The sequence below is a fragment of the Xenopus tropicalis genome, chromosome 8 (genome assembly GCF_000004195.4).
Source record: "Xenopus tropicalis strain Nigerian chromosome 8, UCB_Xtro_10.0, whole genome shotgun sequence".
Lineage (NCBI taxonomy): Eukaryota > Metazoa > Chordata > Amphibia > Anura > Pipidae > Xenopus > Xenopus tropicalis.
In genome coordinates this window covers 70,897,758-70,920,374 of record NC_030684.2, presented here as the reverse complement: position 1 = coordinate 70,920,374, position 22,617 = coordinate 70,897,758, and the positions used below count along the sequence as shown (strand labels likewise).

General features: G+C 40.5%; 1 protein-coding gene across 3 annotated transcripts in view; it reads left to right on the top strand.

Moving 5' to 3' along the window:
• Window positions 1–19,616, top strand: part of exoc3l2 (exocyst complex component 3-like 2) — a 39,660-nt gene extending 20,044 nt beyond the window's left edge. For all 3 annotated transcript variants that reach the window (XM_012969299.3, XM_012969298.3, XM_012969297.3), the window contains exons 3-13: window positions 74–510; window positions 3,193–3,347; window positions 7,552–7,666; window positions 11,971–12,081; window positions 12,730–12,830; window positions 14,577–14,687; window positions 16,191–16,326; window positions 16,557–16,679; window positions 17,663–17,818; window positions 17,933–18,054; window positions 18,949–19,616. In XM_012969299.3, the coding sequence (XP_012824753.2) occupies window positions 74–510; window positions 3,193–3,347; window positions 7,552–7,666; window positions 11,971–12,081; window positions 12,730–12,830; window positions 14,577–14,687; window positions 16,191–16,326; window positions 16,557–16,679; window positions 17,663–17,818; window positions 17,933–18,054; window positions 18,949–19,249 (1,868 nt within the window). In that variant the 3' untranslated portion in view covers window positions 19,250–19,616. The remainder of the gene's footprint in view (window positions 1–73; window positions 511–3,192; window positions 3,348–7,551; window positions 7,667–11,970; window positions 12,082–12,729; window positions 12,831–14,576; window positions 14,688–16,190; window positions 16,327–16,556; window positions 16,680–17,662; window positions 17,819–17,932; window positions 18,055–18,948) is intronic.
• The last annotated feature ends 3,001 nt before the right edge of the window (window positions 19,617–22,617 follow it).

Sequence of the window (22,617 nt, the reverse complement as noted above, 5' to 3'; positions counted from 1 at the left end):
GGCCTAATGCGAAGGACTAGAATGTTGCTAGTTATACTTTTTCTAAAGAATTTATTTCTTACACATGATACAGTACTTGAGATCCTTCAACTTATCCAGTGTCGGGACCTCCGATCAGCAGACCAGCACATTATAGAACTTGAGGCAGAATGTGATGGAGGGACAAGTCCAGAAGGAGGACTCAAGAGTCCAGGGCGACAAGCTAAGGATGTGACTCTACTGTATGAGGCTCTGATGAAGGAGATGTGGGCAGTGGTAGAAGAATCGCTGAACAATAAAGGAACCCATCATAAACTGGATGAAGTCATTGGGGTGATCTTGCAGGAAGAGGGTAGGGAAGGGCCCCCGGGTACCAAGGACATGAGGCGACAATGGATGAAAGCAATTGGTAGAAGTGTAGAACAGCGTCTAAAGAACAATCTCGAAGGGAAAATGGGTTCACTGTCATCTCAGGCTGACAGAGTTAAGAGGATTGCAGTGGAAGACCTGACAACAGTGAAGAACCATTTGGTGAGCTGACACAATGAAATAAAAAAAATGGGATATTTGTATTTGGCCCTTCAATTCAGTCTCACATAGGGTAACTCAGTAAACCAGGTTTAAGGGGTTTTGCATGTTTAAACCTACAGATCACTTTGACATACCAGTAGAATGTGTATAGGCTATCCCTGCTATAGAAACACATAAGGGCTCATTTTCAAAGTGGAGAATGCAAAAAAATTAGCATAGTTCACTGTTTTTTTACCCACAGTGCAACATTCCTTAATATAATTTTAGTGAATTGTAATTGCACCCACTATGATCAGATGCAAAAATTGCACCAAATACCAAATATTTTAAACTGTTTGTAACTTATGCACATATAGAAGCAGGTTGAACCTGAGAGGGAAGGGTGGAATGTGGGCAGGACCTAGGCATTAACAGTATGATATACATGTGGCGTAAAAGCAAGTGTCTCTAGGTCTAGCAAGCAAAGGGATCCATGTAACTACCACCTGGTCAAGGCAGGTCATAGGTGGGGAATAATGAAGGTTATGGGAGGATTAGTCCCCCAAAAGAAAGAACAACTAGGTAAAGGTTTCCCCTGATGTTTCTGAAACCATTTTATCACCTAGCACTGTGCCTTGCCTTGCCTTGCCTTTCCTTGTAACTGAGCTAGGGTTACCATCTTAGCCCTGTAAAAGAGGACACGTGATGTCTTAGGAAAAGAATCGAAAATAGTGGACTTGAATTAGGAATCTTTATTGAAAGCTGCATGTAATACAATACAATACAAAAAAAAGGACACTTGTGAATACACATTCTGCAAGTTGGATGCATAGAGCAAGGATTTATATGCAATCATGCATCCAACTTGCAGCATGTGTATTCAATAAGTGTCCACCTTTAAAGGGCTTAGATGGTAACCCTAAACAGTAATCCTACAGTGTGCTACAATTTCTTAGGGGTTATTTACTTACTCAAGTGCAGTGTGCAAGTTGATTTTTAGATGTAATTTGCTATGTTTTTACCTAGAATGCAGCATTTTCCCCACAGTTCAAAAAATTCCAACGTAATTGTGACTCCCAGGGGGTGTTGACTCTTGATTGTGGCGTAAACATCAAAACATCAAAACATGCACAATTGTACTGGAACTTGCACTTTTCTCTACCAGAGTCAATACAGAAAGATGCACTGGGGAAAGTACAAATCCTGTATATGGAAGTTTAAGGAGCAGCTTTGGATGCAAGTACCTTAATAAATGGGAATGTCTTGCAACTGTATCAAGACTCCATTTAAAGTAAACAACAGAGCATGGTTTTATTTGTGCTTTTCTCCGCAGGTGGACAATAAATCCCTCTTTATATGGCCTTATGACGAAAAAAATGTATCCACAAATTAAAGTACAATTTTTGTAGCGTTTCAGTAAACTCAGTGATATGTACCACAATAGAAACAGGCATCCAACACTACCATCAGGGCGAGAGTGTGCATTTCCATCATTAACTACTCATTTTTATAACTCTGTTAATCCTAATCAACTTGGACATGATCATTAACAATACAGCGATCACAAGAATGAATAATTCATTGTTATAGTACAGCAGTTCTGATGTCTTGTTGGGGGTTATTTATAAAGCCTGGGCTTTAAAAGAGATTTAAAAAGCAGCACAGAAACAGAATTTCCAGTTCCATTTTTAATGGTACCATCTACTGTATAAAAGCTGGAAAGATGTATAAAAATTACAAAGGCTGGCTTCCCCAAGTGTGAAAAACTTAATTAAAATATGATTATTTAGTAAAACTAGCTAAGAAACTTGCATAATGCATGTTTGTTGCTTATCCATATTTTTATATTTGTTCTTGATTTTTATTCACACTGATTTCAAGGCACTTTGCAAAGTCCATTAAGGTGTACAATTTTGGAGTAAATGCTAACATAACTCTGGAAGGTGACCTTTTATAAATAAGGCACCATAGATGTTACAGCAGCACCATTATAAATAAGCAGCTCATTTTACACCAAATTTTGCACTTTTTTGATGCATGTATTAAAGGAGAAGGAAAGGTAAAAACTAAGTAAGCTTTATCAGAAAGGTCTATGTAAATACAGCCATAATCACTTGCAGTAATGCTGCACTGAGTCCTCTATCAAAAGAAACACAGGATTTCTTGTCTCTTTTTTGTAAACATGATGTTCCAGTGTCTGACTTCCTCTCTCCCCTCTCCTGCTCCCCCCTCCCACCAGAATGCTAAGAACTCCCTCCCCCCTCCCTTAGGAATGTGTTTTCTCAGCTATAAGGGCTAGAGACTGCAGGAAGGAAGCTACCTAAAATGGCAGCTACTATCTTAAGCAAACAGAGAAAACTTCTAAAGCTGTTTACTCAGGTATGTTAATGCTTTCTGCAGAATAAATATATTGTTCTAGGTGGCACTAATGTGGCAGATCTATTGGCAGTAAAATGCCAAAATGACTTTCCTTCTCCTTTAACATGTCCCTAGAATACTTTGCTGCATGCATGAAGTGGCCAGAAGCACATGGGAATAAATAAAGGTGAATAACTCAGCTCTTTAGGAGGCATGCTTGTCCTCTCCAGCTTGGTAACTCGATGAAAGGCTTTCTAAATCTCTGCAGAATTGTATAGTTTCAGGCCAACAAGGGCACATTAAACATGACTCGGCCTCAAAAATCCTTTACTTTTTCTCCCCTAGGTTTGTTCTTACCCAAAAGATTTTGAAGTTTTCCGAGTCTACCTCTCTGCCTATCACAGTGGAATATCAGACTGGCTCAGTACAACAGCTCAGCGTAATCTCGAGACCAATGAAATATACTTCATACTAGACTGGAACAGTAATGTCTATTACAGGTTAGTTCAAAAATTGCAGGGTAGGGGTGTAGGGTCAGCACATGCATATCAGTGAGTTTTAAGTTTAGTTTTAATTTAATAAAAGGGCATATCTGCCTCTGGTACCCCAAGAAGAGCATACTATGCATTTAGTATATTCTATTCCCCATTGGTACAGTGTTTTTGTGTCTGTATTTTCCATGTCTGCATCCACCAAGTTCTCAGTCAGTATATAGACAGGATGAATAACACAGCTAGACAAAGGGTAATGGGTTATATGTAGGTTCTGCACAACATTCAGTATTTGAGAAGATTTGGTCAATGTAGAGCAAAAAGAACATCCCATGGCAGTTCTGTGAAGAAATGTCCAATTTGCTTTGGGTAACACTGTGTAACACAATACGAAAAACAGGGGTCCCCAACCTTTTTTACCCATGAGCAACATTTTAATATATAAAAAGTTGGGGTGTAATAAAAGCATGAAAAGGTTTCCAGAGAGAGATCAATAAGAGTTGAGGAGCACTGTCTGACCCTCTGGCACTTCTCCTGTTGTGTCACTCTTGTTGTGCTAACTCAGCTGCCATGCTTTTACCCTGACTAATTTAAGCTGCAAACCTGCTGGACTAATGGAGCTTGACTAAGAAGTAGGGATGCACTGAATCCACTTTTTTGGATTCGGCCGAATAATGAACTGAATCTGAATCCTAATTAGCATATTCTAATTAGATTTTGGAAGGCCGAAAAATTTCAGGTCAAATTCTAGATTTAAGCCTTTACAATTAGTGAGATCATTCCCTGACAAATGAAAATGATCATATCAGGGATGCTCCAATATGTAGCTGACTGGTCAATAATCTTCAGGTGATCACTATAAATTTGCTATTTAACCCTCCTATGTGCACAGAAGGCAAAGAAACTGCCAATTGTCCAGACACTTTTTACATTTTATGTACAAAAACAGGTTAGCAACTTTCACTTATTCTTCAACTCTTCCTATCAATGCTCAATAAATTAATTTCAAATGTTTTGATTTGCCATCAAACTGCTATATTTCTTGTCCCTGACTGCCAGTGCAGGTTCTGTACTAAAAGAATGAGTATACAGAACCTGGAGGGGTCAACCTGTGATTCCCAACCAGTGGCTCATAAGCAACACGTTGCTCCCCACCCCCTTTGATGTTGCTCCCAGTGACCTCAAAGTAGCTGCCCATTTTTAAATTTCTGGCTTAGAGTTTTAGAAGCACAGAGACACAATTTTACTCTAGGCAGAGCCTCCTGTAGGCTAGCAGTCAGCGCCGGATTTAAAATCCGAGCGCCCGGAGGCCACCCAACGCAGCCGCCCCCCGCGCATGCGCAACTCGCCCAGAGCACGCATGCGCAACTCACCCCCCCCCAGCGCACGCATGCGCATTTTTGCGGGCGCCGATATGAACACATACGGAGCAGCGGGGAGAGGTCCCCGCTGCTCCGTATGGGAGCAGAACTTCGGTGCGGCGGGGCGGCATGCCGCCCCTAAATGTTTGCCGCCCTAGGCCCGGGCCTTTGTGGCCTCGCCACAAATCCGGGCCTGCTAGCAGTCCACATGGGGTTACCAAATAGCCAATCACTTCCCTAGTTTTGCTAGTGTGGCTCACGAACACTTTTTACATCTGATTATGGCTCACAAATTAAAACGTTTAGGGATCACTGCACTAAACTGATACCTTAAGAGCATTGTACAATTCTAATAAAGTAGAAACCCCCTCCAAGTTTTCATCCTGCCTCATGTTAAGAACATCACTGGGTCTGGGTCTTCCTGAAACCTTAAATATCAAGCACACCTGTGTGCCTGTGTGGTTATTGGGTTCCAGCAACTTAGAATCAGCATCCAGTTGTGTTCTCTCAGTAAGTGGCTTCTATTTCCTAGCTGCTATCTCTATATCTGCTGCTCATTCTTGTTCTCCTGCCTCTTTGCTGTTTTGCTTTCTCTGCATCAGTCACTGGTCAGGTCAGTTCAAGTTTCACATCGTAATTTATTTTTATTTCCTTTCCTTCATGCAACACCACTGAGACTCCTAGGTCCACTATTCAGCCTGCTGTCTCCAATTGTTTTCCAAATTACTATGAAAGACTAATTTCTGCAAGCTAAGTGCATTCTGCTTATATTTCACTTTCTGCCAAACAGTTATTGATGCCTGACTCCAGTCTATGCTGCTTTTATCTGCTATTCCTAGGCTAACTCTCCAAGGACTGATTACCTGGTTACTGACCCCAGCCTGTGTTCTGATCCAGCTTGTGCTTAACCCATTATACTCTGCTGATGGACTTGCTTTTGCTTCATCCCTGTTTGCAGTGGTTGATATATAACTAACTCTGACCTGGCTAAAAGACTTCCTGGTTTCCTGACTGCTCCAGATCTTACCTGCTAAGTGTTACCTAATAGTTTACACAATGCTCTGGTTGTTTTGACACAAAATAAAGAAACCATTTACCCACACTGATATTGTTTCATATTTGACTTTTCTTTTCTCTTGTTTTCGCTTTCTCCTAAATGTCTCCTGAAATATGTCTGCAAACCACTGTGCTTGTATGTGCCGTATCATTTTAGATAAATGTTCATGAGGGACAATATTGCATATTGTCTCCAGTCATTGGCCCTCAGGCGCCCAGCAGCGATGGTAAATAAAGCTCAGCCTATCATGCAATTTTTTTCCGATAATCAGCCACAGTAAATAAGTCACTCTTGCATTTGAATAAATAACAAAATTATCCAAAGTTCCACCTGGGCCTGACTAGAACCATTTAGGTCCACTCAGGATATTAACCAGGACAGCTTTATTTAAAGTTTACATTAATAAAGATTATTCAATACAAAGTATAAGATAATAGTGCATGCATTGTGAAAGCTCCTTATGATGCTAAGGGTCATCTTTCAAATATTACATAGTAACTATTTCTTCTTCCATGGGGCAGAACACATGGCATTCAATCATTATCCTTATTTTAACTCTAACCTAAGTATGCCTAAATTTTGGATCCCTATGTTCTGTGAAATTTCCTAGTGTCAGCACAGTGTCCCTAAAGGTATCTAAGCAGTGTCTACGTTTCTGAGGCTGTTTATAAATTCCTTAACCTAGTACTAACAATACAAGTGACAGGAGATAAGAGATGATTTCCTTGTTTTCTACTAAAATTCTAAGACCTAGGTAATTAAAACCCCCATTATCAAGACTTGTCCCAAACTAGCAGACTTTTCAATATGCAACAGGAGTTGAGTGTCTCCCTAGCACATTCTTCATTGATACTTTAAAAATCTGTGGAATGTTTGAGCTATAAGACTCCAGCCCACTCATTTTCCACCATTACTTCTTTCATATATTGGGTTTTTAATTCTGCCTAACAAGCATACCCCAACTCCATGGCTATTTTCCCTGTTACTCTGACATAAACTATAGCCTCCTATATTTACTTTATACACACCAGAAGTGGTGTCACTCTAGCAATCAATCACCGCCATGATCAAGAAATTATTCTTCATCAGTTACAATAATTAGAGTGCACTATGATTGAGTACAGGCCCAGACTGGCAAGCTGTGGATTCTGGCAAATGCCAGAGGGGCTGCTATAAGATGCTATAGACACGTACTATTTAGTGAGCTGGTGGGGGTGGTTTGGGCCTCTGTGTGCTTGATAGGCCTGGGCCCATTTTTGGATCTTGCAAGGAAAACTATAGCAAATGCTGCTGTAAGCTTTGGACCTATGTGGGGCTGTTTCAGGCTTTTCCTACTTTAAATACCTCAGTCCAGACATGGCTAGAGCCAACATGGCAGCCACATGGCTCAGCCAGCACATTTTAGACACGCTATACCAAACTTACCTGCCTATGCTCAGAGGTGGAGGTTTGTAAACTGTAAAGAGGCAACAGGACGTTGAGGGAAGAGAGGTAATAAAACTGGATGAATTAAAGAGGAGGGAATTTGTGGAGATACAGTTTTAAAGTCAGAAGCATTCTGAGAGATAGAAAAACATAAAAATTAAGTCTAATCTCCTTCTGTAGCCTTTTACCTAACCAAGCTCTTTTTTTAACACCTAGCCATGGGGGGTGTATAATCTTTGATTCCTACTGGACCACTAGCCACCTCCAGTCTCCTTCCTCCCCCAACAGAGGATTCTCTTGTTTGGATATAAAAAACAATAGGCTTTATCGGCATCCATTCAATTTACTAAATCCCACTTTCTCTCTTCAGGGATGTTCTTTCTCGGTCTGAGATCTCCCCACTTATTAATCCTCTAGAGTTGGGAACACTTTTATCTCCCGAGACACGGAGTATGCTGGAGCAGCAATGTGTGAATGCAGTGCAGGTAACGAACTATTGAAAGACTCATTATTCTCATTCATGGTAATTATACTCCTTTCTTAATCATAAACTCAGTAATTAGGAGATTTGGACTTAAATATTTCCTTCTCTTTAATTATAAACCTTGTAGCACAGACAGCACAGCTCCATTCTGCTTTCTCTTCTGCTACTCTTTTTTTCCTTTACCTTCCTTCTTACACACTCCCATTCTGCTCTCATCTGATCTCAAATTCTCCCTTTTTTCTGCCTTCCTCTTATTTTGCTGTTCTTTCTTCTCGTTCTTTCCTATTTTTATCCATCATTTTTTTCTCAACCATATTACCCTTTCTCTTTTTTCCCTTTTCTCCCATCTTCTGCTCTATCATCCAATCATTTTATATTCTGCTATACAGTTATCAGCTTTGTTGTCCCTTGCCATCCCTTAAGGTGGCCATACATGCACCGATAATATCGTACGAAACCTCGTTTCGTACAATATTCGGTGCGTGTATGGTATGTCGGCGAGTCGACCAATATCGCAGGAAGCTGCTGATATCGGCCGACTCGCCGATCGGACCAGTTTGAAAATTTTGATCGGTGCCATAGAAGGCGCCTGACCAAAATCTCCCTTCAGCGCTGAATCGGCAGAAGGAGGTAGAAATCCTATTGTTTCTACCTCCTTACCTGCCGATTCAGCCCTGAATGGTGTGTGGCGAATCTGAAGATTCGGTCGCACGAAACATCGTCAGATCGCCACGTGTATGGCCAGCTTTAACCGTCTCCTCTTCCTATCTCTCCCTCCTTTTGTTCTGCTCTCAATTTCTTGCCTTTTCTTGCATGCTCTCCCAAACACTCTATTCCCTGTTCTGTTTTGATCTCTTATCTTTACCTCATTCTTTGCTGATCTGTTCTTCTTTCTTTTCTCCTCTCACTCATTTGCAATTTATTTTCCTCAGATTCCTTTTTACCCACTCTGTATGGGTCGGCTTGCCTTAGTCCATTAGCACACTTGGTGTTTCTATGCAGGCAGAGAAAAGGCCAATCCACATCCATTGGGGAAATGTTAAATTATGCATTTTCAATTCAAAATCGACCACGTGTGCACTGATACCAAGGGGCACATTTACTAAGCCTAGAATCCGAATCCCAAATGGGAAAAAACGGATTGGAAACGAAAATTTTGCGTTTTTTTTTCATCGCCATCGTGATTGTTTCGTATTTTGCATGCCTTTTTCGTCTGCGTCACGACTTTATCGTATTTTGCGCTATTTTTTCGTATTAAGCAATTGTAAACGGCGGAAAAACCAATCCGAATTTTCGGACGTTCGTCGATTAGTAAATGTACCCCCAAGTGTGCTAATGGACTAAAGGAAGCCGACCCATACAGAGTGGGTTAAAAGGAATCTGAGGAAAACAAGTTGCAAAGGAGTGATCCTGTGCCTGTCTGTCACTTTACATACGGCCATCCGTCTTAATCATAAAAAAGAAGGAAGAAGGAATGTCCCTGTCATTAAACTGCACCATGTGTGTCATGTGATCTGAACGTTAGTAAAGGGAGGGGTATTTTCAGGAGATTTGTTGCTATTGTCTGCTATGGCCCTTAAGGTGGCCATACACGCACCGATATTATCGTACGAAACCTCGTTTCGTACAATAATCGGTGCGTGTATGGCATGTCGGCGAGTCGACCGATATCGCAGGAAGCTGCCGATATCGGACGACTCGCCGATCGGACAAGTTTGAAAATTTTGATCGGGCGCCATAGAAGGCGCCTGACCAAAATTCTCCCTTCAGAGCTGAATCGGCAGAAGGAGGTAGAAATCCTATTGTTTCTACCTCCTTACCTGCCGATTCAGCCCTGAATGGTGTGTGGCGGATCTTACGATGTTTCGTGCGACCGATGGTCGTACGAAACATCGTCGGATCGCCACGTGTATAGCCACCTTTACAGTTTGTGCCTAACAGAAGGACAGAAAGTCTACATCTGCATAACAATGAAAGGATTTGTTATGCAGATGACATTACATTTAACTGTGCATTTTCCTGCTACTGTTTTGCTTTTTGGTCTTATTACTGTGACTCTAGAATTTCTCTCTGATTAGACAGCCTGGCAAGATGTTTATCAGAGTGTCTAGTGTGTCCATTGTTTTTGATGCACCAGGATTTTATAGTCAAACTGAAAAAGAGGAAGGCGGTCCGGTCCTGGAATTCCTAGTTTTTGGGTCAGTAGAGAGACAGTGAAGGTGGCAGCAGGCTGTGAGCAATATGAAAGATTAGACTCAGTGCTGAGTGCAGTAAATGAAAAGCAGTGCTATTATGAATATAAACAATAGGTAGAATGTATTTTCAGCACAATTTCATTCATTGTGCTTAAGCTAAACACAAGAGTGTATTGTCCCTTATGGGCAAATCACACCTGCAGATATTTTTTGCTAGGAAAAATGAGAGGGCATGGTGTAGTGCTTAGTATCTTGGATTTACTTATGCTCATTTATGCCTTCTGTAGTAACAGGCAGGTCACTATAAGCCTCATTTACAACCACAAGATGCTATTTTTTTTTAATCTACAATACAGAGGCCAAGCCAGGTGTGGCCACGCAGCCAATAGAGCAAGATGAATACATTTGTTACTGATGGGTCTGCTGCCTCACTGATGCAAACCACTTTGGGTGTACTTATCAGTAAAATAGGCACACAATGGTTCTTATTGTATATAGACTCAAGTTAAAGAGGCAGAAGAGGTACCTGCCTGCCCCCCCCCCCCCCCCCATCGCTGTGTCCATCGTTGTACAAGCCAAATAGCACAAACATATTATTGTGCTCAAGATGTAACTACCTTCATGTCTAGTAATGCTCCACTCTAGTACCCATAAGTGCAACTAGTGTGTTTGGGCGCAAATACCTTTTATAAATGGTGTCAGTGTATAGTTATGGTTACTGTTGGGCTGTTTTACATTGGGCAAAGTTGCAAAAAATCACAGCAGCCAGTCAGTCATAAATAGCTTTGCCAGACAGCAGCAGGAAGAACAGTTCAAGAAAAAATTAACTGTTTGCCAGGGGTTACTGCACTAGTTTAAATGTGCCCATAGTTAGTGAATGAGATCTCCTTGCAGATAGTGCCCAGGTCAGAATCGGACTTGTGCCATTGTGCCACCTAGTGGCATCACACTATTGGCAGACCACAAGATTGCTATTGCTGTAGTGCTTTGCCAAACAGGTTGCTAATCAAGCCTTTAATTATAATTAGTGCACTTTTATATTTTAAATCATCACTAAAGGCTGAGTTTTAACTTACAACAGGTGCTAATTTCTTCTTCATTTTAGTTTTGAGGGAGATCACTAAGAGCACATGACAAGTACTGTTTATCCACAGTGTGATTTAGAGGCACCTTATTTTTCCTTCTCCACATTAAATCAGAGAGGGCATTCATATCTGTTCAGGGTTGGAATTAGATGATGCAGTAAAGAAAGTTTTAGGAGGCTACTACATGGCTATCTATGTTTCTACTGGTGCTATGCTCCTTTTGCCATACCCTATAGCAGATACTGTATATGCGTGTTCTACAGACTGAGGGTAAGGGAAAGAGGAAGACAGAGGGGAGGATAAGAGGTAGAAGGAAGTTCACAGTATATATGTCAGTTCATGAAAATGCATTACATCCAATGAGATACTGTAAATGTCAGATTACATTGCATATTGTTACAAAGGGAAGGTGAAGAGGAAGTTCATTGTAAAGTAAAACTTAAAATTAACTTTCAGTCGAATGTAGACCAGTAGTTTTCAAACTTTTTTTTCCACCATATCCTCACACGATTCTCGCAAGCATCATTCATTTACATTGCCTCCAAAGATAACATTGACACAAGAAACGCAAGGATATTTTTAGGACTATTATTGCAGTGCAGGAAAAGACAGCATTTTCTTTTGCTGAGGTTCCTGTCACTTCTAAACTGCCATTGCCTCAACTGTGTGTCAAGAATAGGGATTATTTTCAGTACCTACCAACACTGACAATCAATGCATCACTGGTTGTTTTGTTGCAAACACATGGGAAGACGATGGGCAGTATATATGAAAATTCACTGTACTGGCAAACTTTATCTGACTACGTGTAACCAGATTTAAATAGGAATGTATAGCCCCAAGCCTTGGAAAACAGACCTTTGAAACATACCTAGATGTATCTAAACATTAGTTTTAGACTTCCATTAGTATTTAAGGCATTTATGATACATTATAAATATATATTTCTTTCTTCTGGATATGTGGCTGTTGTGTGTGTGTTCAGTGCGCACTTTCCATAACAACCTCTTTCTCTCCAATTCCAGCTCCGTATATCACAGAGACTAGAGGAGGAGCTGCGAACAGAACAAGAGCACTGGAAGGAGGAGCACAAGATTGATGATATCCAGTCAACGTTTAGTATGCGCTCCATCCAGGTAACTCTACAATAACATTTTAATCCGCACCTGTATTTTACAGTATTTTATCTTCCAATTCCCAAAAAAGGTCTTGTATATACTTAACTGAGATTTCAGATCCAAAAAAGCACCTTTTTATTTATGTGGTACATAGGTCTGTGTGATCTGACTGCAGGTGTCACAAGCAGTTGCAGTGTGTGGTAAGGAGGTGCACTGAAGTTTCATATCTTACATTTAAATGCCTCAACATCTGTATTAGTGTATTATAGGCAGAAAATCCTGGAAAGACCATCTGGGGCCCAGGAAGATATCAGTAGACAGGGTTACAGAGGAAACTGGGCCACAGGGCTTATGGAACAGCTGTGTGGGTGGGTGCTTATTGGTGCTGTATAGACTTTTTTTTTTTTACTAGACTAATGGATTACCTACATTCTTAAACGACTAGCTCATTTGCAGTCCAGTACAACATAAACAAAGATCAGGTATGAAAATGGGCACTAGAGCTTTTCATGCTGAACACTAGCTTAAAAATACCACTCGTGTCATTAGCCAAAAAGCCTTTATAGTTTTTAAAGTTACCCACCCCCCTTTCCTTGATTTTCTGAAAGTGTAATAGTGAGTTTCCCTCTCACCTTACAGGACCAGGCATTTTGTTTTGTCTTGTAGATTATGAAGCCACACGTAGAACGCGCTCCTGTAATCAGTAAAGGATTTGGCATTGTTATGTCTCAGTCCTGTTTACGATGCTTCTCTGACTTCCTACACAGGTAACTGGCATGAGGAATAATGGTAAAAAAATGTAGTATATGAGTGCAACTTTAGACCTTGGTCTGTTCTGTAATACCAAGGATGTCCAGTTTGAGGCCCCCAGCTGTGCTTTCAACTGGGCATCCTGTAAGTCACTGAATCGACCTTCCAGTATTGTACATTAAGAATATGCATATTTTAGATCAAAGGAAAAGCAAAGTCCATGTGGTTTGTGGATGCTGGGTTAGCTGTGAGACCACTCTCCCTGACAATGCACCTACTTATGTATGGTAATGGGTCCCTTACTTTATATCCTTTATGTAACCTATGAGCAACTCAATCACTGCCTGGTTTAGGCACAGTAGCCCCCTGTTCTGAAATCCTGTTTATTGACTAAATAGGCAGGTGGCTTCTTTACTGACAAGCTGCTCAGCCCATCATTTCTCTTGCCCTACTTAATTTTGGTGCTGTGATGACAGCTGGATAAACAGAGCTGTTTCTGTTATATGCAGCATAGCTCTTTGTGCTGCTCCCTTTTATTCCTTTTACCAAAGATAGGGTATGCTTTTGTCAAGTTAATCCCTGCATGGGATGGGTTTAGGATTGCCACCTGGCTAATTGCCAGTAAAATACCAGCCATGGCTGGGTCTGGTATTACAAATTTACCAGCAAAGTGACTACCAGTCATTTTGCCTCCAGTCTTCCCTCAATCGCTGCTTTTAAGCTTGGTCTCTTCTCCCCTGCCCCATTATCTCCCCACCCAACTCACCAAATTTCCACCTAATTGGCCCTGATCCACCCCCTTTACTTATTTAGCAGCCAGATCTTTTCTTCAAGAACAGCAACCTGGGTTACCATCTAGTTCACTTAATAGCTTAGTACTTTTCATCAGTGGCAAAATTCTCACAAAAAATCACAATGCAGTAATTTTCCCAGAATTCCAATGTAAATTGTGTCTGTAAAAAGTGACCAAAGATTTATATGGTGAATTTGGTTACGCAAGTTGCACCTGTTACAGTGAACAAAGGGAACTCATAAATTCCTTCTCAGTGGCTAGTATAAAGTTCAATAATCATTTTTACTTCTATGTGCTGTATGTTTTACCTCTTTCAGATTAATAAATACAATGGGTGTACTAGCATACGCAAGAACATTTACATTGTTTACACAAGTTTGCTTTGCCTCTGTTAATGTGAATGAGGCACATTTTTGTGTTTAGCACTGTACCCACTGTTTATAATTGAGCCCCTGTGATCATTTCAAGTTATTAGAATGTAACTACAGTAAATGAATAAGCTTAAATATTCAAAATATATATTACATTTGTTGTGACAGACTGAGTGATTATAACTGCTGCTTTGCCATGCCAGGCACCTGAGTTTCCAGTGACCAGGGCATTTCATTCAAGAAGTCTGTAGGCTTTCCACATTTCTGGGTTATTTTCTGGGTATTACATTTTTCTCCCACACTCAAAAAACCTAAAAGTATTAAATTCAAACAACCAAATTGAAATGATGCAGCGTATTATTAGGTCCCTTCTCTAAATGTTTTGGACCAAGACCTCTTATAATATGTGAAAACATTAACTCTGACTTTATTTTTAGGGTAAGGGACTTTATTTTCAGGGCAATTCCAAGTGTTTTGTCACCCTAGCATTGTGTAGCTCTATGGGACGGAGACAAAATCAAAAATGCACTTCATACATGATGCCATGATCATTTTTGGACCCTGCAATAATAATCCAATGTTTCTGTCTTTTGCAACAGCTTCCAGAAAGCAGTAGATCGGTTTCATGCAGAGCAAAATGGCCTGAATGAGTCTTCAGAGGCTTATATTTATAGGATAATTGGCATAGTGAACTGCTGCCCTCCTTTCAGGTGAAATGCTTCATATGAATAGAAAAGCATTTTTTTAAACACAATTTCACTGGCTTTGTCTGGAGTGTTTTAAGTTACTTTTTCTGATTAGATCTTGCGTGAAACAGTGGTAAGGTCTTGGTGTGCCATGGGCACAGATGGGTAAACTCCTCTTTATACTTAATACACACATTTTCATAGCATATATTGTACTTAAAATCATGAATAGGAATGAATACATAAACTTTGTAAGTACACACAACGCTAGAGAAATTGTATGTGCTTCCCATGTGATATTATGAATAATATTTCAGCTTAAACAAAAAGTTCAGCTTTATTAATAGAATGTAAAATGTAAAATAGAATGTAAAAGAAATGATGCCATCAAGCATAAAAAAAAATCCCCCAGATTGTATAGCACCTCTATTGAAGTGGTGGAAGCAGGCTCCTGATTTAGTGGTTCCTCTTGCACATTGAAAGTAGGAGGTAGTATGGCTCTTGTCTTGCTATCAGCCAGTAAGGAACATTGATATGATTTCCAGTCCAGGTCAACTGACTCCAGTCTGACTGCATCACATGATAATCAGCCCAAATGATCAGCTTAAGATCCTGTACATAAAATAATGGTCTCGGCTGGAAATTATCAAGTTGGTTTACCGTCTAATGTCGCTAATGTGTGGTTGGCCAGTCTTATCTATGCTTTGTGCATGGCCTTAGACCAAGTTTCGTGTTTATGTTCGATACCTTATATCAGGGATCCCCAACCTTTTATACCTGTGAGCCACATTCAAATGGAAAAAAGTGTTGGGGAGCAACACAAGCATGAAAAAGGTTCCTGGAGGTGCCAATGAGAGCTATCATTGGCTATTTGATAGCCCCTATGTGGACTGGCAGGCTATAGAAGGCTCTGTTTGGCATTATACTTGTTTTTTATGGCTGCAAAACTTGCCTCCTTTACCAGAAATTCAAAAATGAGCACCTGGTTTGAGGCCACTGGGAGCAACATCCAAGGGCTTGGGGAGCAACATGTTGCTCGCGAGCTACTGGTTGGGGAACACTGCCTTATATAATACACAACATCAAACCACCTTAAAACTCTCATTAGTGCCTCCTTACACACACAGACCCTGCTGCCTCTGATGGATTTTGATGTCATATAGCAGATGTGTTTAGGCTTAGCTAAAGGAATTAAATGGCCAGCCTAATTTCAGTGCTTTGAAATTACTTTGAAATGCTGCCAAAGGCCTTTTATTTCATTGCCTTTTTTTCCACAACAAGAACAAGATTTTTTGCTAAAAATAATCATTTTAAAAAATTTATTATACTTTTTTTGGATTCTTCCTGGAACTCCAACAGCAAAACAATCACATTCCATTCTATTTTTAGTTCCATTTTATTTTTAATCTACATCTCCCAGAATCCCCTGACAGCTGTTAAGAGAATTTGTATCATGTAAACTTATAAACAGTAGTTGTTTGTTCCTGATCATTCCATTTATTGCACTTTTCTGTATATTTATTGTAGGGAGTTTGCTAATCGGATGGCGCAGTTTGAGTCATCACAGGGTGAGGAGCCTCTGCGGCAAACAGAGAAATCTCTCGATCGCATCATTAACCTTGGCACAAAGACAATTTGTGATCTGGTGCTTCAAGATCTTAAGGTATCAATATATCACAGAGCCTGAGTCTTGAAAGAGAAGTTACCTTTAACAGCCTTGGCTGCATCTCACTCTTCTTCGTCTATTTAATAAATCCAAGACAATATGCATCTTTGATGTCCTGCAACATCATGTTCAGAATGACTGCATCTCATTAATCAAGTATTCTCTTGAAGTTCTACTTTTGTTGTATTTCTTAAGTGTCAATGTTTCCCCTATTTGTCTCTCTGTAGCCCTTCTCTAGGAAGCTTCTGGGACGTCGATGGCTGAGTAGCTCAGATGCATGTGAAGGGATGGTTGCAGCCCTAACAGACCATGTTCCTGCACTTCGCAAAATAAATCAGGGCCCTTACCAGGTGTGGAACCAATGATGTCCTTGTCTCATTACTGTTGCCATACTCACTAATTTTTTAAAATGAAACTTTGGCTCTGCTAGTGGAAAAGGAGCATTTGTGATCTCTGCACTAGGGATGCAGCCCTATCTGGACCCACTGCAATGCTAAAGTTGTAAAGGCAGAGTAGGAGAGAGGGGGCAGCAGCAGCCCCAGAATCACCACTGTGTAGAGTAGTTTCTGGTGCTTCTCTACATGCATGAATATAAATTCAGGCTGAGATATGCTGTGTGCCCTCAGGCTCTTATCCAAAACAAATCAACACAATTTTTGTCTAATAAGTGGTACATCCCATACCTTTTATACAGCACTTTAAAGAGAACTTCAGTGATTTACTTCAGTCCCTACCTTGGTGGAATTATTGGTCGAGTTTATTTGATCTCAGCAGTGGCCCTGCTGGCAGTGCTGGCCTTAGGTGGCAGCACCCCCCGAAGTTACCAGGTTTTCAATTGCGCTCCCTGCAATAGTAATGGGGCCCCTTTCTCAACCGTGGCACATATCTTATCAGTAGGTGCAGGGAGTGAGGAGAGGCAGCATTGAAAGGTTTGCCTTGGGGCAGGCAGAGGAGAAGAATAGCTCCCTGTATCATCATACACATAAAGATCCTTTGGGAGGTCACTAAAAGAGCAGACCTCTCCTCAATATTCCCACCTTGAGGTTGGACCAACGGCCAAATGATCAGAACACAATGATGCTATGCAAGCTGTCAGGGCAAAGACTAGATCAACAAGCCAATGCGGTCCTCACTCTAACTGTCAGAAGTCCTCATACATTACAACTCTAAATGGGCTGAATCTGCAGCTTAAATCTACCAGGGTGTGGCCACCTTTAAGATTGTGGAAGTGGTCTGTTCAGAATCATGACCCTGGCTCTATGTGGTTCAGCCCATATCAAAGTACTAGGCCTAAAGCCAAGTTACATGTTACTGTTTTTAATGCCCTCTGAAGGTAGTTGTCTCAGAACTTCATCGAAGGGTTTTTCTGGAACTAGTCCGTCCACTTTTGCAAGGCAAGATGAACTGCAACACTTCAAAGACTCGGAAGAAGGTCTCTAACAAGTTAAAAGATGAAGCCAGACAGCTGGGGCAGATCTTTAACAAACTGGTAAGCAAATGGAATCACTACTATCATACCTACACCTGTTGGTAGCTTATTTGTACCTATTCTTACGTTTGTCATAGTTTTAAGATGCTGTAACATCCTCTTTTATTACAACAGGAATCCCCTCAGACCAGCTTGGATCATCTAATCCCACGCCTTGCAGAGATATTAGTGCTAGAAGATACAGTTTCATTGCAGATGGAGGTTGGGATGCTGGTCTCTGACTTCCCAGACTTTAGGTCAGTATGTAAAGCCTGAGTTGTTATTCACTTTCCCCTGATATAGCTGTTTTTTAATTGATATATATATGCATTTATTTAAAGATAGCCATATTTCATGTCCTATTTTTTCAAGGCACTGATTAGCATTATTTTAATATCATAAATCATCATGGTATTGATGAATAGGGCAAAACTTTACTAAAGGTAAGCAGGCATTTTTTTAAGGTGCATTTTATTATTGTATATAAAATATAAAACAACACATCATATACATTAATAGAATAAAATCTAAGTAGTTGGATTCCAGGTAGAATTATACAACTGCTAGGAACAGTATCTCTGAAACACATTGCAGGCAATAAAATGACAAGTACAACATCCCAAATTTTAGTTCCGGCAACAGATCAGATATAGTAAGTTAATTACCGGGTGTGGGGCTCTTTAGTTGTCACATCAGGGATGCCAAATTTATTGCATGCACCTGAAGTCTCGTATGTAAGCTTATATAAAGGAAAGACCATATTCAACAAATTTAGGCAGCAGCCATTTTAATGTTAAATCTCTGGGGTTTTTTTTAATATAGGCCTGTGACAGAAGGTATTACATGCAGTGTCTATATTCATTTGTGTAAACAGGAAGAAAAGAGGTGTGTGCTAATATTAGCATTATTATGTGTTACAGATCTTATCATTTGTTTGAAGCTCATTACACACTTATATAAACAAAAGTAAGCACACAATGGACTTTGGCACACAATTTACAAGTACATGGGAGGTGCAATTTACAAATATATTTTAAGGCTTACTGCAAATTTCTGGTACTTTTTGGAAGTATACTGTATATTACGTTTTCCGTTGCAGTTTTGAGTCAGTTTCAAGGGATAATGTTTTTGTTTTGTTTATTTTTTTTCAGGAAGCATCACCTAGTGGCTTTAATGGATATAAGGGGACTTTGGGATTCAAACCAAAGGCAAGAAATCCTAGGTGTCCTGCATGACTTGCAAGATATAGATAGTTTGGCGACCTCTCGTGGAACACCTGGCTTTTTTTCAGAAGTGCCAATTACCAGGGAAACTTGCTGTATTAATGTTAACATCTCAAGGGCCTCCCAGCTGGGCCGCAGGACGCTAAGTAGGCTGAGCTTTCAGGGAAGGAGTGCTCGGAGCAATGTGTCTAATGGCTTGAGGTCAGTGGTGGAGGACACTCATCTCTAGTACTGGCCACAAAAAAAAGGAGTAAATATTTGTTCCTTTTTTTTAAATTCTGAACATCACGTGTAAAACCGTCTTCTTTTTTTAAAAGGGATAATTTTGGCAGATGTTGTAACATCTAAGTTGCCATGACATAAAACTTGCTGTGATGATTGTTAAGGTTGCTACATGGCCCAAGCTTTAGTAGTTCTGCACTTTTTATGATCAATTGACAGAGACTTAAAGTTTATAGTCCATGGCACACTGAGTAGCAGCCTTTTGACTGCCTTGTTTTGTATGTTTTTGTCAAGGTTAAACACTTTGTATGTATATGATCTGGTATGTAATGAATTGTATTAATTTTAATAAATATTAATTTAACAGTCACTGACATTGGACTTAAGCATTCTCTCACCATATTTGTGCAGTTGTATCTAAAATGTAGTTATAAAACAAGTACATAAATCTGAGTTATAAACTAAATGGTAGAGTGATCCTTAAAGGAGAAGGAAAGGCACCCTCAAGTGATATAAATCGCTTACCTTGTACCCCAGGCCGGTGCCCCTGTTAGGAGAAAACAGCACCAGCCCGGGGTACCTGTAGCGAACGCTTCCTTGTTCCTCTCTCTTCTGCCAGCAAAATCCCTGGGCCGACGCATATGCAGTAGAGTGAAAAGCCGACTTTCTTGTTTAAGTTCTGCTTTTCACTCTACTGCGCATGCGCAATGGCAAGCGCACGAGACAGGAAGAAGGAAGCGCTCGCTGCAGGTACCAGGGGCACCAGCCCGGGGTAAAAGGTAAGCAATTTAAATCACTTGGGGGTGCCTAACATTTTGGCACCCCCAAGTGACTTAGCCTTTCTTTCTCCTTTAATTGAGAAGGATCTGGGGATTTTTGTAAATAACAAGTTGTCTAATTCCAGGCAGTGTCATTCAGTGGCTACTAAAGCAAATAGAGTGCTGTCTAAATAAAGGTCTGTATAAAAAAGGGCAAGGACTCATGGGTGAAAGCATAATTTTGCCTCTTTATAGGTCTCTGGTAAGGCCTCACCTTGAGTATGGGGGAAGTTTTGGGCTCCAGTCCTTAAAAGATATTAATGAGCTGGAGAGAGTGCAGAGACGTGCAACTAAACTGGTAAAGGGGATGGGAGATTTAAACTATGAGGTTAGACTGTCGAGGTTGAGGTTGTTTTCTCTGGAAAAAAGGTGCTTGTGAGGGGTTGTGATAACTCTGTACAAGTACATTAGAGGGGATTATAGGCAGATAGGGGGTGTTCTTTTTTCCCAGTGCACCAGAGGCCACCCCTTTAGATTAGAGGAACGGAATTTTCATTTTAAGCAGAGTAGGGGGTTTTTCACGGTGAGGTTGTGAAATGCCCTTCCGAGTGATGTTGTAGTGACAGATTCTGTTAACGCCTTAAACATGGGCTTAGATGAGTTCTTGAACAAGCATAGTATCCAAGGCTATTGTGTTACTACAATCTACAGTTAGTACTGATGTTGGTATATAAAGTTTCTATACATGAGTGTATAGATAGGTCAGTTTAGGTTTGTGTGTGCTGGGTTCACTTGAAAGGGTTGAACTTGATGGACTCTGGTCCTTTTTCAACCCAACTTAATTATGTAACTATGTACTGTAAGTATAAATGAAACAAGACTAAAATCATATAAGGAAAGGAGACGGATACTGTCTTAATGTACTAAGGCAATAAAAACAGAGGGCATGCATCAGGTCTGGACTAGCATTCAAAACAGGCCCTGGCATTTCAAGTACACAAAAGCTCCCAAATAGCCCCATGCCAGCCCAATAAATAGTGACTGTCTATGGCATCTTACAGAAGCCCCTTTGGAATTTGTCAGGGTTCACAGAAATTGTAAGAGAGGGGACAGCATCAGGGTTGCTGGAACAGGTAACAGCAGCCCCAGGATCATCGCTGGTTACATTTGCAGATGGCAGGTAAGGGCAACCATGCAAAGGGGCTGGAAAGGACAGATGTTTACATAATGATCTATATCTACACACACACACACATATATATATAAAGAAGAGGGAAACTGTGAAAAATCATTACAGAAACATACCTATTTCTTGAAATTATTTTAAAATCAGTAAAGGCACTTGTGAAACACCACCCCCTCTACCTCCAAGGAGAATCCTGGGATGCTTTCTCCATGAACTCGAGGTGGCAGGGAGGTGTCAGAGAAGGGATATAGCCATATAAACAGGATACAGAAGGGGAGAGAGTCAAAGGTCAGCAGGGTATCCTGTTTGTATACATGCAATGGCTGGAGGAAGGTGACTAGTACTAAACTGATGTTTAACCACTTTGTGATGAAAAACCTGTGGCACTGGCTGTACCTCCCAGCATCCTGCAGAATGTGTTGGCTAAGAAACAATGCTTGGAGCTAAACTTCAGGAACAGGAGTGCCATGTTTTCCTTTTCTGTTTTAAAGTAAGAGGCACAGTACCTGTCACACGCAAACTGGTATTGATGGACTTTACAGTACTGCATTAAGATAAGGGAATGCCCTATAGATTAATTCTGGACCCCTATTTTATTGAAGATAATGTATAGTGATGAAATGATTACATATTTTGAATTGCAAGGCCCTCCTCTTAAACCATTGTCTTGGAATACACTTTATATCCCATGTCACTGTCTGGGGTAAGGTTTATTGATTTTTCAAAGTAAGTTCTTTGGGCTTCACATAATCTCCCTGATAACCTTTAGGCTTTTGTGGACTTTCTCAGTGTGGGCAATAGCAAGGAGTGGTTTCAAGGAGTGGTTTCAAGCAGCGTTTTGGGGCCAGTCACCAATGGTTGCCACTCAATGTCAATGGCAGGCAGCACAACCTGTGACAAAGAGAGGGCGGTAAATTCATATTCAAAATTCAAATATTCAAATTCACATTTACTGAGTGTAAGGTTAATGCCTTAATACGTTCTTTTGTTTAGGTTTTTTGTCTTAGGTCAGTGTCACACAGGGGGGATTCTTTGGTCTTCCTCCATCAAATAACTTAATAAAAAGTAATGAGAAAATAAACAAAGCACTTTATACATAATATAATAAAGGTAAGACAAATTGGTAAAGCATAAAAGCCATGATACAGTGTAAACAGCATTGCAGTATAATGGCGACCTGCAGATATAAATGGTACAGCTGTGAATACTATGCTATGTGTTTCACGGTATGCTTGATGTAACAGTACATTAAAGGGATAAGCAGCCTGTTTCTAAGTGTAAGTTCAAGATTATTTATACAGTGTCCTTATCTCCCACAGCACTTTACAGAGTAAAGGTGGCCATACACCTTCAGATCCGCTCGCTTGGCGATGTCGCAAAGCGAGCGGATCTTCCTACAGGGGCCAATTAGCTGCTGAATCGGTCTAAGGG